Source organism: Wolffia australiana, chromosome 18 (genome assembly GCF_029677425.1).
Source record: "Wolffia australiana isolate 7733 chromosome 18, ASM2967742v1".
NCBI classification, from domain to species: domain Eukaryota; kingdom Viridiplantae; phylum Streptophyta; class Magnoliopsida; order Alismatales; family Araceae; genus Wolffia; species Wolffia australiana.
The window spans coordinates 4,932,615-4,947,806 of NC_135852.1; the positions used below are offsets into that span (position 1 = coordinate 4,932,615).

At 46.4% G+C, this 15,192-nt stretch overlaps 4 protein-coding genes across 4 annotated transcripts; 3 read left to right on the plus strand and 1 right to left on the minus strand.

The window, feature by feature from the left end:
• Positions 1-13: 13 nt before the first annotated feature.
• Positions 14-9,416, plus strand: LOC144715053 (NADH dehydrogenase ubiquinone 1 beta subcomplex subunit). The gene is made up of 4 exons (XM_078589910.1): positions 14-167; positions 282-368; positions 453-548; positions 9,266-9,416. Exons 1-4 carry the CDS (start codon positions 48-50, stop codon positions 9,320-9,322), a joined length of 360 nt encoding a protein of 119 aa, XP_078446036.1. The 5' UTR covers positions 14-47; the 3' UTR covers positions 9,323-9,416.
• LOC144715051 (uncharacterized) lies at positions 555-8,756 on the plus strand. Its single transcript, XM_078589908.1, has 2 exons — positions 555-3,212; positions 3,554-8,756. Exon 1 carries the CDS (start codon positions 2,127-2,129, stop codon positions 3,150-3,152), a length of 1,026 nt encoding a protein of 341 aa, XP_078446034.1. The 5' UTR covers positions 555-2,126; the 3' UTR covers positions 3,153-3,212; positions 3,554-8,756.
• Positions 9,386-10,066, minus strand: LOC144715052 (putative lipid phosphate phosphatase beta). The gene has a single exon (XM_078589909.1). It carries the CDS (start codon positions 10,015-10,017, stop codon positions 9,433-9,435), a length of 585 nt encoding a protein of 194 aa, XP_078446035.1. The 5' UTR covers positions 10,018-10,066; the 3' UTR covers positions 9,386-9,432.
• Positions 10,067-10,689: 623 nt separating this feature from the next.
• On the plus strand, positions 10,690-12,981 carry BAG7 (BCL-2-associated athanogene 7). The gene is made up of 3 exons (XM_078589907.1): positions 10,690-11,423; positions 11,845-12,123; positions 12,641-12,981. The coding sequence occupies exons 1-3, from the start codon at positions 10,806-10,808 to the stop codon at positions 12,851-12,853; spliced, it is 1,110 nt and encodes a 369-aa protein (XP_078446033.1). The 5' UTR covers positions 10,690-10,805; the 3' UTR covers positions 12,854-12,981.
• Positions 12,982-15,192: the final 2,211 nt, after the last annotated feature.

The window sequence follows — 15,192 nt, forward strand, 5'->3', positions numbered from 1 at the left end:
TATGGAAGAAATTTTGCGACGGAGCGAGGAGGAAGAGGAGAGAAGCGATGGCGGCGAGGTTGACTCGGATAATGGGAGGGAGCGGACTGATCGGCCGATCTGCGGCCCTCCGCTCCCGTTCAGGAATGGGACTTCCAGTCGGCAAGCACATCGTCCCGGACAGAGCTGTAAGCGCAGTTCAAGATGCCCTAATTTCCTCTTCCAGATTCAATTTTCATCTTTTTTGAACGAAATTTCTTCTTTTTTTTCATCATAGATGTTGATCCACGTTTTGTGTGCAGCTTCCTGAGCACGACGAGCTCATTTGGGATAATGGCACTCCGTTTCCCGAGCCTTGCATCGATCGACTGGCACCGCACATTGGCAAGGTAATTAGGTAAATCTCGTGTTCTATGTCCAAATCCTCTTCTTTTCCTGATTTGTGTCGGTTTGGTGTTGGATTTGGTGGGCAGTACGAGGCATTAGCTTGGCTTTGCGGAGGATTGGGTTTCTTTGCTTCCCTCGGTCTCCTGGCGGCGTGGAACGATAAAGCTTCCAAGATCCCTTTCGTAAGACATTCCCCTCGCTCTCTTGATTCTTCCCCCTCGATCGAGGAGCTGGATTTTCTTCGAGAAATATTGCTGGCCCTGGTTTTCTCAGTTATCTGTCCGTATAAATCAAAACTTCTAAATCAGATTGTGTACTCCGTCCCATCTCTAATCACGCCAACAACACAAATCAGATTATTTTAGAAGGAGACTCAAAATTGATGCTTCTGAAAGATGGGAAGGTGCTTATTTTAACATCATTACTGGAAAACAGTTTGTAAAATTTTCTTGGTGGAAATCTTCAGTTTGGTCTGTTTCGGTTCGTCTGTGTCAAGTAATATGTTCTAGTCAAGGAGAAGAAGGAAATGTCAGAATAACACCTTTTTAATTATAGTTGTACTAAGTGTAGGGTTTGGAAAGAGGGTTTGGGTTTTCATTGGATGGATTAACCAAACCAGTTTGTTTTCCGGTCTTAACGGCCCCACAGAAGCTGTGAAATGGAATGATGGATTCTTGTATGATTGATTCTTGAGTCGGAAATTTCAACTTTACTTTAGGATAAATACATGCATAAACAATGGGACATCCAAAAGCTCCGGCGTATCCTTGAGGATCTATCTTTGAATAGAACGCGTACTGCTCTTCCGTGCCTTATTGAAGAGAGCATTGGAAATGGTGATACTAATCATTTTTCATTAGGTCTTTTTCTTTTTTGAGGTGTATAATAATTTTTTTTTTGAGGATGCCCGGAAACAACTCCTAGGTCAATTAATTGACCTAGGATGAAGATTTAGAAATATTCTGTGATGAACGTAGAGGAAAACCTTCTTTGATGCCTTAAAACCTACTCGATTTAGATCGGACTCCATATCTCTTCGACTATTCTTTGTAGCATTCATGAAACAGTGCTCCAATTCTTCACTTAGTTCATAAGGGCGCAATACCCTAGAAAAAGCTTCGGACACCTCCGTTACTTTTTCGGAGGCATCCGCCCCTGATAAACTTGTTGATCTGAGTATTACATGTCTTTATTTTCTCTCTCTTGTTAGCCCATTAAGGGCCCTCTCTAGTCAGCCCATTAGGGCTTCCTATAAAACCCTATAATCTCTTTCATTTGCTATCAAGAATTGTTCTTTTCTTGTTTACATGGTATCAGAGCCCTAACCCTAACCCTAATCTGGGTTTCCTGGGCTCGACCTTGCGCTCCGATCTTCGGCGGTTCTCACGACCGCCTGATCTCGCGCTCCGGTCTCTCGCCGTCTCGCTCCGGGCCTCCCAGGCGCTCGCCGTTCTGACGTCCGCCGTCCCAGCGTCTTCCGCTCCGGCGCCCGCCGTCCCGGCCCGCGCCGCCTCGGCTCGTGCCCTCCCGGCTCGCGCCCTCCCGGCTCTCGCCGCCCCGGCTCGCGCCGCCCCGGCTCGCGCCCTCCCGGCTCGCGCCGCCCCGGCTTGCGCCGCCCCAGCGACCGACGTCCCGGCGACCGTCGTCCCGGCGCCCGACGTCCCGGTTCCCACCGTCCCGGCGCCCGACGTCTCGGCGCCTGCAGTCCCGGCTTCTCGTCGTTCCGGCGCCTTCTGACTGTGGTCTACTCTGCTTTCATCATGATGAACCCGGTTGAAGCCCAGACCTCTACTGTTATGCCAGACTCGACGCCGGTATCTACGCCACATGCATCTGCGGTGCCTCTCGAGCCTGGGAATTGGTCGTCCTCCTCTGGACCATCCTCTTTGCCTCGGATGCCTCCGGATGGTATGTTTACTGGATTCAATCTCCTGCAATGGCGCCAGTACGTCCAAATAACTTTAAAAGGGCGTCTCATGCGCCATCTTCTAGAAGACGGACCTTCCCGGACCGATCCCAAGTATTATGACTGGCTGGACGTTGAGGGGGTAGTTCATCTTTGGCTCTTGGACAGTATTTCACCTAGTGTTAAAGGTGAATTTATGTCTCTAGAGTCGGCTCGGGCGGTCTGGGAAGCAGCACTTGAGAGCCACTCCAAGGAGCGCAACATTGCGACTCTGTACGAATTGGTACATCGGGCCGCTAACCTGCGTCAAGGGGACCGGTCTATCATGGAGTACAGTACGGAGCTCATTTCGTTGTGGAATGAAATTGACTACTACATGCCGCCCGACTCCCATTCGGTGGACCGCCAATATACTCTTCAACTTCGGGTTTTCCAGTTTCTTATGGGACTGAACTCGGAATATGAAGTTGCACGGGCTCAGCTTATTCATCGGGAGACTGGTCCTACCTTCAAGGATGCGCTCCACAGTGTGCGGGTTGAAGAATCCCGCTTTCAGCAGGCACAGAACTCGGCTTCGGCACTTGTAGCTCATTCCTCTTCGTCTGCATGCCCATCGTCGACTCCACCACCTGGCTCTTTGCCACGTGGTCCGACGGCTCGGACGGAGGATTCTCCAAAGGGTGATCCTTCGCTGTTTTGCAATTACTGCAAGAAGCGAGGTCACTCTAAGGAGACGTGCTACAAGCTTCAACGGAAACACGCACAACCGAGCAACCTTGCTGTAGCCGCCTCGTCCGTGCCCCCCCGGGTCAAGTGCCTATGCTGTACGGTCTTCTCCCGACTAGTGCCTCGCCCGCTAGCTTCACTCCGGAAGAGATAGAGCGTCTACGCCGCTTGCTTGATCCTCCAGTCGTGGGCTCATGCTCCTTGGCCCACGCAGGTATGTCCACCAGTCTTCCCACACCTGCATCCCCTCCTGGCCATTCTTTTTCCTCTTCCACTTGGCTTCTTGATTCCGGTGCCACCGCCCACATGACCCCAAATCCTCGAGCCTTTCAAACTTATGCACCCGTTTCTTGCTCCTCCAAAGTTAAAACAGCCTCCGGCGATCTTCTCACCGTGGCGGGTATTGGTCGTGTGGCCCTTTCCTCTTCTATGCATCTATTTAAAGTTCTTCATGTTCCTCGCCTTACTCATCATCTTCTCTCCCTATCTAGCCTTGTTCGCGAGTTGAAACAAGACCTTACCTTCTCTCCTAATTCATGTTTTTATCGTGATAAGGTGTCGGGGAGGACGATTTCCATTGCTGAGGAGCATGAGGGGCTCCATCTTGTTCGTCCTTGTTCGAGTTCTCTTGCTTTTGCTGCTGCGGCAGTTTCCCTTTCGGCTTCCCACGAGCGTTTATGGCTTCTTCATCGACGTCTCGGCCATCTTTCTTTTGCTACTCTTCATCGTCTCTTTCCTAAACTCTTTAAAGGCCATTCTGTAGACCGTTTTGTTTGTATTGCTTGTCGAATTGCCAAACATCATCGTACCACGTATCCTATCTCGTCTTCTCATTCTTCGACCCCATTCTCCCTTATTCACACCGATGTGTGGGGGCCTTCCCCTATTCATAGTACTTCCGGTTCTCGGTGGTTATGCATCTTTATTGACGACGCTACTCGATTCACGTGGGCATATTTCTTGAAGAACAAATCGGAGATATCTTGTGTCATTCCTCAATTTTACTCCCTTATCCAAACTCAATTCTCTATATCCATTCGTCGCTTCCGCTCCGACAATGCTAAAGACTACGTTAACACCACGTTAAGCACCTTCTTCCAAGACAAAGGCATTATCCATGAAACTTCTTGTCCCTATACACCACAGCAAAATGGCGTTGCCGAAAGAAAATTCCGTCACATCTTTGAAATGACTCGGAGCCTTCTCTTCCATATGCATGTGCCCAAGTATTTTTGGGGGGAAGCCGTCTCCACCGCCATCCATCTTCTTAATCGCCTTCCATCTCGAGTGCTTGACTACTCCACTCCCATTGACCGTCTTCAGCATTCCTTTCCAACTCTCTCTCTCTGAACTCATCTTACTCGTGTATTTGGATGTGTATGCTATGCGCCCAACCACCAACTTGGTCGTGATAAACTGGATCCCCATGCTATCAAGTGTGTGTTTGTTGGCTATTCTTCCACCCAAAAAGGCTATTTATGTTATCATCCACCCTCTCGTCGGTTTGTCGTCACCAAAGATGCCACGTTTGATGAATTGCTTCCCTACTATTCCTCCTCCTCTCCTGAACCCTCATCGTCCCCATCTCCCTCCGATCCACTCGAATTCCTCATCCTCGTCCCTCGTCCCTCTTCACCGGCCCCTCCCGACGTGTCTCCGCCTGTTGCTCCTCCAGCAATTGTGCCTCCCGACCCGCCTCCGGCCGCCGTCTCAGTCCCTCCTGTGGAGCCTCCTCCAGTATCTGCTCCTGCGCTCGACCCTTCTGCTGCACCTTCTTCGATTCCTCCGCTCCCTATCCGTCGCTGCCCGCCTGAAAAACGCTATGGTATTACCCTTGCTCGTCACAAGCCTCGGCTTCCTTCTTCGTCTCCTGCTGCCCCGTCTCCCTCAACCTCCACCCCTCCTGCCACCTCCTCATTAGCCGTGCTGCCCTCTTCCCGTTCCTCTCCCCTATATCCGTTGGCGGAATCTATCTCCTCTCATCGCCTCTCACCCTCTTATCATGCCCTTCTCACCTCCCTTGATGCCACTTCCCTTCCCAAGACGGTGGACATTGCCCTTTCATTTCCGCATTGGCGTCAGGCCATGGCGGAAGAACTTCAGGCTCTTGCTCACAATGAAACGTGGGATCTGGTTCCTCTACCGGCCGGGAAGCATCTCGTGGGTAGCCGTTGGGTGTATGCTGTGAAGCATAATTCTGACGGTTCTATTGAGCGCCACAAAGCCCGGGTTGTGGCACAAGGGTTCACTCAGAAACATGGCATTGATTATCAGGAGACCTTTGCTCCCGTCGCCAAGCTGAATACTGTGCGGATCTTATTGGCCCTTGCAGCGGATCGGGGCTGGATTTTGCAACAATATGATGTGAAGAATGCTTTTCTGCATGGAGAGTTGACAGAGGAGATCTACATGGCATTACCTCCTGGCTACACTTCCTTAGTGCCATCGTCTCCGCAGTCTGTTGTCTGTCGCCTGAAGAAAGCATTATATGGCTTGAAGCAATCTCCTCGTGCCTGGTTTGGTCGTTTCACGACGGCCATGCAGCGTCGTGGATACCGTCAGTGTAATGGTGATCACACCCTTTTCTACCGCCATTCCACGTCAGGGGGAGTCGCTATTCTTCTTGTGTACGTGGATGGCATCATTATTACGGGTGATGATACGACGACCATTACTGAGCTGGCTATGTATCTCTCGTCGGAATTTGCTATTCGCCATCTTGGCCTGTTGGCATAGAGGTGGCCTATTCTTCCAGCGGGATCTTTATTTGTCAGAGAAAGTATACGGTGGACCTTCTCTATGAGCTTGGAAAGGAGGACGCCAAGCCTGCTTCGACACCGATTGATGCGAACTATCGACTTGGTGCCGATGCGGATGAGGAGCTTGCTGAGCCTGGCCCATATAGAAGACTTGTGGGAAAACTGCTTTATCTCACCCACACTCGCCCGGACATTGCATATTCAGTGGGTGTTCTGAGTCAGTTCATGCAGACTCCTCGCATGAGCCATTTTCATGCTGCTCATCGTCTCCTCCGTTTCCTGAAGGGCACCATTGGCCGTGGATTATTGTTTCGTCGCCATACCGGCTTGCGTCTTGAAGTCTACACAGATGCAGATTATGCCGGCTCTGTGGTTGATCGCCGGTCCACATCTGGGTATTGCACCTTCTTGGGCGGCAATCTGATTACTTGGAGGAGCAAGAAGCAGAAAGTGGTCTCTCGATCGAGTGCTGAAGCGGAGTTCCGTGCCCTTGCGCATGGTCTGTGTGAAGCACTTTGGATTACCCAGCTTTTTCGTGAGCTACGGTGTCCAATTCCCTCTCCTGTCCAGCTGTTCTGCGACAACGAATCGACGATTAGCATTGCTCATGACCCCGTTCAGCATGACCGTACAAAGCACATCGAGATCGATCGCCATTTCATCAAAGAGAAGCTTGAATCGGGAGATTTTTGCATGCCTTATGTTCCGTCCGCTGAACAGCTTGCAGATATCTTCACCAAAGGGCTTCATGCCCCTAGGTTTGAGGAGCTCTGTTCCAAGCTGGGTGTGGATAACATCCACGCTCCAGCTTGAGGGGGAGTGTTGATCTGAGTATTACATGTCTTTATTTTCTCTCTCTTGTTAGCCCATTAAGGGCCCTCTCTAGTCAGCCCATTAGGGCTTCCTATAAAACCCTGTAATCTCTTTCATTTGCTATCAAAAATTGTTCTTTTCTTGTTTACAAAACTAATCAGGTGTCTTCAAAATAGCGCAGTTCTGAGGCGCGTTTTTAGGAGCAGGAGTTTACGTCCTGGTGGCGTACAGTTTATCCTAAAGTCAAACCTTGTAGCGGTTACGATGTAAGAGGATGTCATGAGTTCACCATGACAAAATACTACCCTCATGATTAGACCATGTCCCTGAGATTTGATAAAAGAAAGGTGCATTAGCGGTTAATACGCTGTAATTAGATAAGTTATTAGGAGTAAGTGGGGGGATATTTGGCTCTATCAAACATACAGGGGATTGGAGGTAGCATTCTTTACTTTTCTTTTGTAGTACTCAGGATCGTGTGTAGGGGTGAAATCTGTAGATATATGAAGGAAGGCCAAAAGCGAAGCCGACTCTCTGGGTCCCTACTGACGCTGGGGTGTGAAAGAGGGTTTTGGTTTTCTTTGGATGGATAAACCAAACCAGTTCGTTTTTCAGTCATAATGCCCCCACAAAAGCTGTGTTGCCTTACAAAGTTTACAAGTGGGTAGCTCTATAGACTACCCAATGAAAACAAGACCCTCTTTCGCACCCCAGCGTCAGTAGGGATCCAGTGGGGACTCAGTTTTGATTTTTTCTAAACTGAGAACTTCAGGTCTGCTCGGCCTATCGGCCTCGAGATATATCTCACTGCTTGGCTTGTTGCCCTCGGTCGGTGTCCTTGGAGAGGGCCTAACTCCTCCAAGTTATGTGTTACAAATCTAGTTATCTCGAGGCTTACTTACGCTGGAACTCCATGGGACCCTATCCCTAGGGAAATAACACCTTTTGAATTAGAGTTGTACTAAGTGAAGAATTACAAATCGCTTACTAAGATGGAGCATATAGTCAAAAAAAGAAAAGGAAGCCAAGGGCTGTATATGTTCGAATGGTTGGGCTGTTCACCCATCAAAGCGGTACGTGAGCTGGGTTCAGAATGTCGTTAGACAGCTCGGTCCATGTCCGATGTGGGCGTTTGAGCATTGAGAGTACCTTTCCCTGGTACGAGAGGACCGGGAAGGACGCAGCTCTGGTGTACCTGTTATAGTGCCCACGGTTAAACGCTGGGTAGCCAAGCGCAGAGTGAATAACTGCTGAAAGCATCTAAGTAGTGAACTCACATCTATAGTTCCGGATCGTCCCGGACGTGGCCGATGGAAGGGACGAAACGAATTTCGTCCTGTCCGACGTCCAGAGAAGTTTAAGGGACGCCGGAACGGTTTTTCCGTCCAACAATAAAAAAACCGTCACGTCCAATCCTCCCGGGATGAAAAAAAAACCCATTTTATATTTTTAATATATTAATATAGATTTTTTCAAGTTTTTTAGGGAATAATGGAGGAGAGAGAATGAGAAGGGACATATTTACAATTATTTCTGAGCGGCGTCCGTTTGCACACACGTAAAAATACAGGGACATTGATGCAAGTTGTCATAGCGAGGCCACATGGCAACATCTCAACCGTCGGATGTGAATCTGGCGGTTTTCCGTCCAGATTCGTCCGTCCATCGTCCGAGACCTCCGGACGGACGGTTTTTTTCGTCCCATGGTACGAAAACCATCCCGTCCAGTGGTCCCCATGACGAATTTTCGTCCCAAAATTCGTTCGTATCCTGGGACGGGACGATTTTTTCGTCCCGCGACGAAAAAATCATCCTGTCTGCGTCCCTGCGCTATACTCACATTATAGAGCGGATATGTATTTGTTGTTGAGGTCGATCAGAAGGTGCGGAAATAGCTAGAACAGAATGCAGAAAGTATGGATAATCTACGTGTAGTACAACTACTCCGAATACTACATGACGATTACAGCCCTATTTCCTTCAGGCACAAGCAAATGACGAAAAACAGACTCGTGATGTGTAAGCAAGGAGTACTGCCCTTATTCGTCCCGGCTGTTACGGGAAGATGAAGGTCTAAGATTCAATGGTTGACCCAGATCAGCCAGTTTTGAACTTTTTTCATTTTTTTCTTTTTATCAGAAAGAATCCCATTAGCCAATTATCCTATTAAATATAAGTGTACACTATGTCGCTGGAGTTTAGTAAAGTGATTAGCGGAGGAGCTTATTTGAAGATGCAACCAGCCCAGTTGGCTTATCAGTTTTCCCAAAATATACCTGGGATCTTTCACCATGCAACTGCATCCAATTTTCCATAATGGATCCACGTAAAGAATTTCAAATGAACCAAGAAATCAAACAGATGATTACTTTTTTCCTGCCCATTTGTTTATTTTTAGAAAACTCTGGTCATCGATGGTTTTAATGATCTTCTTTATTCCTGGTTCTGTTTTTATTTTGAAGGATCAAGTATATCGGTTTTGGATATTGTACTTTCCAATTCCCAATTGTTCTTCAAAAAGAAGTTGTTCTTGTTAAGATCACTTATCTCAACTTCGATTCCGTTTTAACTTTCATATGTCACTTGTGATGAGAAAGTAGCTGATTTTTTTTCAGATTTTCGCATGTTTGATCGTTTTAGGGTTCATGTTCTTCTCTCTAGCAACAGATCGACATAAATTCTTGGTTTTTGTCAGGCGCCGAAGGTTTATCCCTACGACAATCTCCGCGTGGAGCTGGGCGAGGAACCCTAGAAAAGCTCCAATCTCCATCTTTCATGCTGTTTTTCCTCTCAACCATATGGAAATAAACCCGCGTTTCAACCAAAAAACCTCTCATGTTCTTCCTTGTTCTTGAGCAACAATTAATTCAGAAAAAAAAAAAAATCAAAGAATCGGAAAACCAGCAACGCTTCGATCACGCCCAAGCAAACTCCGACAACAACATCGGAGACGAAGTGCCTGCCGAGCAAGATCCGAGAGGCTGCGGTCGCGGAAGACCAGAAGAACACGACGGGAAGGAGGATCTCGGGGGGAGATCGTGCGGCCAGGATTGATCGGAGCGGGGATCGGACGAGGAAGAGGAAGGCGGAGATGAAGAACACTCGGGAGGAGTGGCCGCTGGGGAAGGACCAGTGATCGACGGCGACGGTGAGGTACATTCCGCTATTGTACTTGGGACGGCTGCGGCGAACCAGGTGCTTGAGAAGGCCTACGAAGAGGAGATCGAGGAGGAATCCGACGAGAAGGCCGGTCGCTATCTGGATCGCCGGCGGCGATCTGACGGCCAGGAGGACGGCGATCGGGATCGGGATCCAGATCCGACCGTCCCCGGAGATCTCCAGCGCCTTGAGCAACCCCAGCGGCACGATCTGGCTCGCGGTCTCGTAGATCTGATGTGATATGGCTTGATCGACATTGACGATCTCGGCGAGCTTCGATCCCGCCATTACCGGAACCTTCTCTACGTTCTTCTTCTTTCTTCTTCCTCTGGAAGAAGTTTTTTTCAAATTTGGTCAAAGGAGTGTAGGGAAATCCCTGAACTACCCCTGTAAAAGGCCAAGCTAGGAAGGATTCCCCCGCCAGCTGTCCCGGTTATGGATGACGAAACCGGATGACGGAAACGTTCACGGGATTACCATCTCTCTCTTCTCGCGATATCTGAACGGTACGTCCGGAACGTAATTAACGGATGATGGTCGAAACTGTGATGGGAAATAGTGAAATACCGACACTACCCCTGAAAGGGTCGCTATCTGTCTCGACTGAGGACGATGAAACCGGATGACGAAAACGTTCAGCGGGATTATCGATTATTATATCTCTCTCTTCGCGATATCCAGATATGGAACCGCTCGCCCGGGACGGATGACGATTCTGAGGAATTTTCAAACTCGGTCAAAAGGGCATAGGGGAAATCCCTAAACTACCCCTGTAAAGGTCGCCAGCTGTCCGGCAGAAGGATGACGAAAACGTTGAACCGGATTTCCCTCTCTCTCTCCTCCATGTTTCCCTTTCGCCATCTCTCTCTCTTCTCGGTATATCCAGAAAGCGGATTCCGTTAGGGGCAAAATAGGCATTACAATTGCTTATCCGACTACTATTTAAACCCCGGCATCGCATCAGTTTTCCTTCAATCCAAGTTGAGCACGTCTTCTTCGTCTTCTTCGTCTTCTTCAATCTCTGCTTCTTCTTCCTTCATCGCCATAGCCGAGAGAAGAAGCTTCGAGGAGAAGCCATGAGCTGGTGCAGAAGATTGGAGCTTCTGGAGTCTCCCTACTCGCTCTTCTACGCAGATTCCTGTCTTCAGAGGTCCTCCTTGCTTCCATTCCCCTCCCCTCTCCTCTTCGACCCCGAAGAACTCGACCTCCCATTCCCATGGATCCGCCACCCCTTCGCCTCTCCCTCCCCTCTCGATCTCCTCGACGAAGATCTCCGCTCGATCAGGCGCTTTCAGGAGCGAACGGACGCCGAGATCTATCTCCGGAGCTTGGCTGATCGTGTCTCCGCTCTCGAGCTAGGGTTTGATCGGGCTCTCTTGAGCTCGCCCTTGAGGGATCGCAAGTACACTTGGACGGCTGAGACCAAGGGCTCGCTCGGCGGCGACAGGAAGTATAAGGTTGTGGCCGAGGCGGCGGCTAACGGAGAGAAGAGTCTCAAGGTTAAGTCTGAAATCAAGGATAAGGACAAGGCCTCGCGCATCTACAGCTTTCAGACGTCGTCGTCCCCGGCCGCAGTGTTAGAGAAGAAGAAGAAGACGAAGAAGAAGGTGGCTGTTAAGGAGGAGAAGGCTGGCACTTCCCGGCTTGTTGAGATCACTGATGAGGCCGACCAGGGCGCTGTTGTCCTTAGACAGGTGAAAGGAATTTCCATGCTTCTATAAGATTTAAGCACCTACCTACCCCTGTGCTAAAAGTTAGAGCTGATATCAATGGCACAACTTTCTTCTTTAATGAAGGTGTACTGATGTACATTATTCCTGTTCAACACCTTCATTTAATGGTTAGTTTTTTGCCTAGGTAACTGCACCCACAACCCGTGTTCTTACCACTGTGTTAAAAGCTATAGCTGATAGCAAGGGTGCTACTTTTCATCTTAAACTATTCTTCGTAGTGTGTTATACTCTGCATTTTCCCGTAACACCTAAGTTAAAGGCTTCGAACCCACTATGTAGCTTCAAATTACCATATTAAGAAATGGCATTAGATGCTATAGCTTATAGCAAGGGCATTGAATTTTCTCTCATCAGATTCTTCTGGGTTTGTTCTTGATTCAAGGCTTTTGCGAAGAGGACTAGTTGGAAGGGGAAGAAGAAGGAGCTTTCCCAGGCCGATGCAGCACTGCTGATACAGATGACCTTCAGAGAGCACCTCGTCCGGCGCTCCCTCGTGCTGCGTGGGCTGCGCGAGCTCGCCATCGCCAAGGCAAAGCTGAGAGAGATCAGAGCTCTGTTCTCCAACTTCTCCTATCGACAGAGGGTTGCCAAGGATGCTGAGGAGCGCCAGAGGTTTTCTGAGAAGATCATTGTCCTCCTCCTCACAGTTGATGCAATCGAGGTACGTCATAAACATCTCTATCAGTCTATCCATCTATCTATCTACCTATCTATCAGTCAGTTAGCTATCTACTGACATGTATCAAGATTTATCTCTCAGTGGATGTGACCGTCTAGCTATCTACCCATTAGACGTGGCCGTTCTGTTCTTTTTGTGCGAATTGTTCGTTCTGTTCTGTTTTCCGAACAGAGCAAAAACAAATTCGAGCAAAACATCGCGCAGACCTGTGTGCGGTTCTTTTGTTCGCTTTGTGCAAATTTTGTTCTAGTTTTGTGCGAATGTGCGAATTTTGTTTGTTTTTTTTTTAAAAGAACTGAACAAAGAACAAAGCCCTGTGCGGTTCTTTTGTGCGAAGTTTTTGTTCGTTTCAAACTTTGGAGTTCCCTTCTTGTGGTGTCCACTTGACAAGCCAAGCAGATTATCTATCATTTATCACCTATCTATAAATCTGTCAGCAACATCAATCAATCAATCAATCTATCTATCTATCTTTGATTGAGTGGAGGTTATTGGGCAGGGAGCGGACTACATGGTGAGGGCGGCGAGAAGGTCGATGGTGGAGGAGCTGGAGCTGATGCTTGACCTCGTGGATCCGCAACCGCAGGGAAGGCTCGGCTTGCTGAGGAGGCGGAAGTTCGATCTGCCGTCGGGTGGAGCGGCGAGCAGGGAGATCGCACTCGGTGTCTCAGAGGTTGTTCAGATGCTCAACGATGCAGGAACCTCGGGTTGACATCATCAGTCTTTGCCGTGTTTCGTCTCATCTTCCGGTGAACTCCCTTGCTTGTGTTTTTTTTTCCTTCTCTCACTGTTTCTCAGACTCTGAGTTCATAATAATGACGAAACTAATGCTTTCTAACATTACCCATCTCTCAATCTACACATGTATGTATATGAAATACAGATCAAGATTTTAAAGATCCTATAGGAAAGAGAGAGGTTTGAAAGACCTAATTTTGATGACTTAAAAACTAGAGATCTAATGACTTAGTAGATCTCTATTCAAGGATGAAGTGAACTCTATTCTCAACAAAGGGCATGAATAGTTGAAACAATATGATGACTAGAGAAAGGAGGATATTAAATAGTTTCCTCCTATTTCATGATTTTTTTCAGTTAATTCTTAAAAAGTTTTTTTTTGGGTTTGTTTCCCCTTAAACCCAAAAAAACTTGTCAGAGATAACTCAAAAATATGTGTGCCCACTAATGGTATTCTAATTGTGAGATAATGGAAAAACTGGTTAAAGGTATCAGTTTTGGTCAAAGGTCGAATAGAGATCATAATAAACATCAAGTTTAGGCAGGAAAGTAAAATTGTCCAAGGAATTAAATGCAGTATCATTCCTAAACACTTTTTTGGACAACTATATTCGTGCTGTATAAATCGGTCTTAGTTAAAATAAATATAGATATGAGACAAGTTAAGAAAGTATTATGTTTATATTGGTATAAAGGTGTTAGGAAAACCGAAAAAGGGCACAGGTCAGTTAGATAGAAAACATTACTGTGTAACTTTTTAAATACTAGTATATCCTCAAACCTATTATTTAAGAAAGGAATACAAAAGGAGGAGGCAATATTGCCCAAGTCCTATCCTATGTATTGCCTTTTCTCTAGACCCTCCATTTAACTGTCCCTATAATTAATTATAACATCTATTTTATTACGAGAAAAAAGAACTACGAAAGTCAGAGGTGAAAATATCAAACTAATGCTTCTCAGAATACTATTTGGCTTCTTGCCTTAAAACTTTGAGGTGAAACTTGTTAATCCGGCATCTGGATTTTAAAAAATATTTCTTTGATCTCAAAAATTTTAGATATTAAAATTTTCCTATTTTGTCAATTTCTTTCTGGATTGACGATGCAAAATTGAGATTTGAACAGGTATATAAATCCAAATCAAATTGGACCTTAAAAATAAAATAAAAAGTAGTCAATGATTGAATTACCTTGCGTGGTATCAAATATATTAATGTTTGGTTGCTCAATTGAATCATATTAAGACGCACATGCTTTCTGAATTGGCTCGTTATGTGAAAAGTAAAATAGCATTTGTTTGATTGACTTCATAACAATTCTTACAGATTGTTTCTGACTTTGTACTGACTTCTGAATATTCATCTTCATTGATTTCTTAGCATCTAAATCTGAATGTTTTGCTACTAGGCATAAATCGCTCCTAAAGTCGTGCCTCAAGCAGAATTCACCTAAACGGCAATAGTTTTTCCAACATCCAGTGGACGGCTACTCTCTTCTCATGAAACCATATCTGGCACTTCCACATCATATGGCTCCATCCCAAGTTGTAGTCATCAGCATTCGTGATTAGACCACTATATTTGCATGTATTTATCCTGAACTAAAGCCGAACCTTCATTTCATCTATCTAGATTCTAGAGGTGTCCATGCAATTCTTTGACATGTTTGGTATCCTCATATTCTCACCGATCAAGGTCACCATAGGTCAGTGAGGATCTTCTAATCATTTTGGCCTCAATGAGAGGAAGGGTGCTCGAGAAGAAGGGAGAAGAAGATTCATGCAAAACTTGCATGCATATTTCTCAATTGGGACTTTTGTGATTTTACAGTAATGAAGTTTTGCATAAAACCCCTAATTGGTCAACTATCAAACACTAATTGGTCGCCTGATATAAGACGTATATATTGGGTAGCTATTATAACACACAACAATAGGGTATGGTCAATTATGAGACAATAATTGGTCATCAAAGTTAATACTTTTACATTAGAAAATCTTCAAGACACTCACTTTAGAATTTTCATACTACCTTGATTAAGAAATGATAGTGTATCATCCTCCTTATTCAGCCTCCTCTTATTATATGACCCACTCTTGATCACACAACTATTTTTGTGTAATTGTATCTGCATCCAATCAAAGAACAAATGAAATCATGTTATTAGCGACTCATTGATCATATACAAAACCTAATTTCCAATCCATAAGATCTCCTTGATGTACCAATTATAAAGACTACTTACACAATCATGACATAAATCTAGATGTTTGACATTACTGTATAAAATGATCTTGATATTCACCATGATC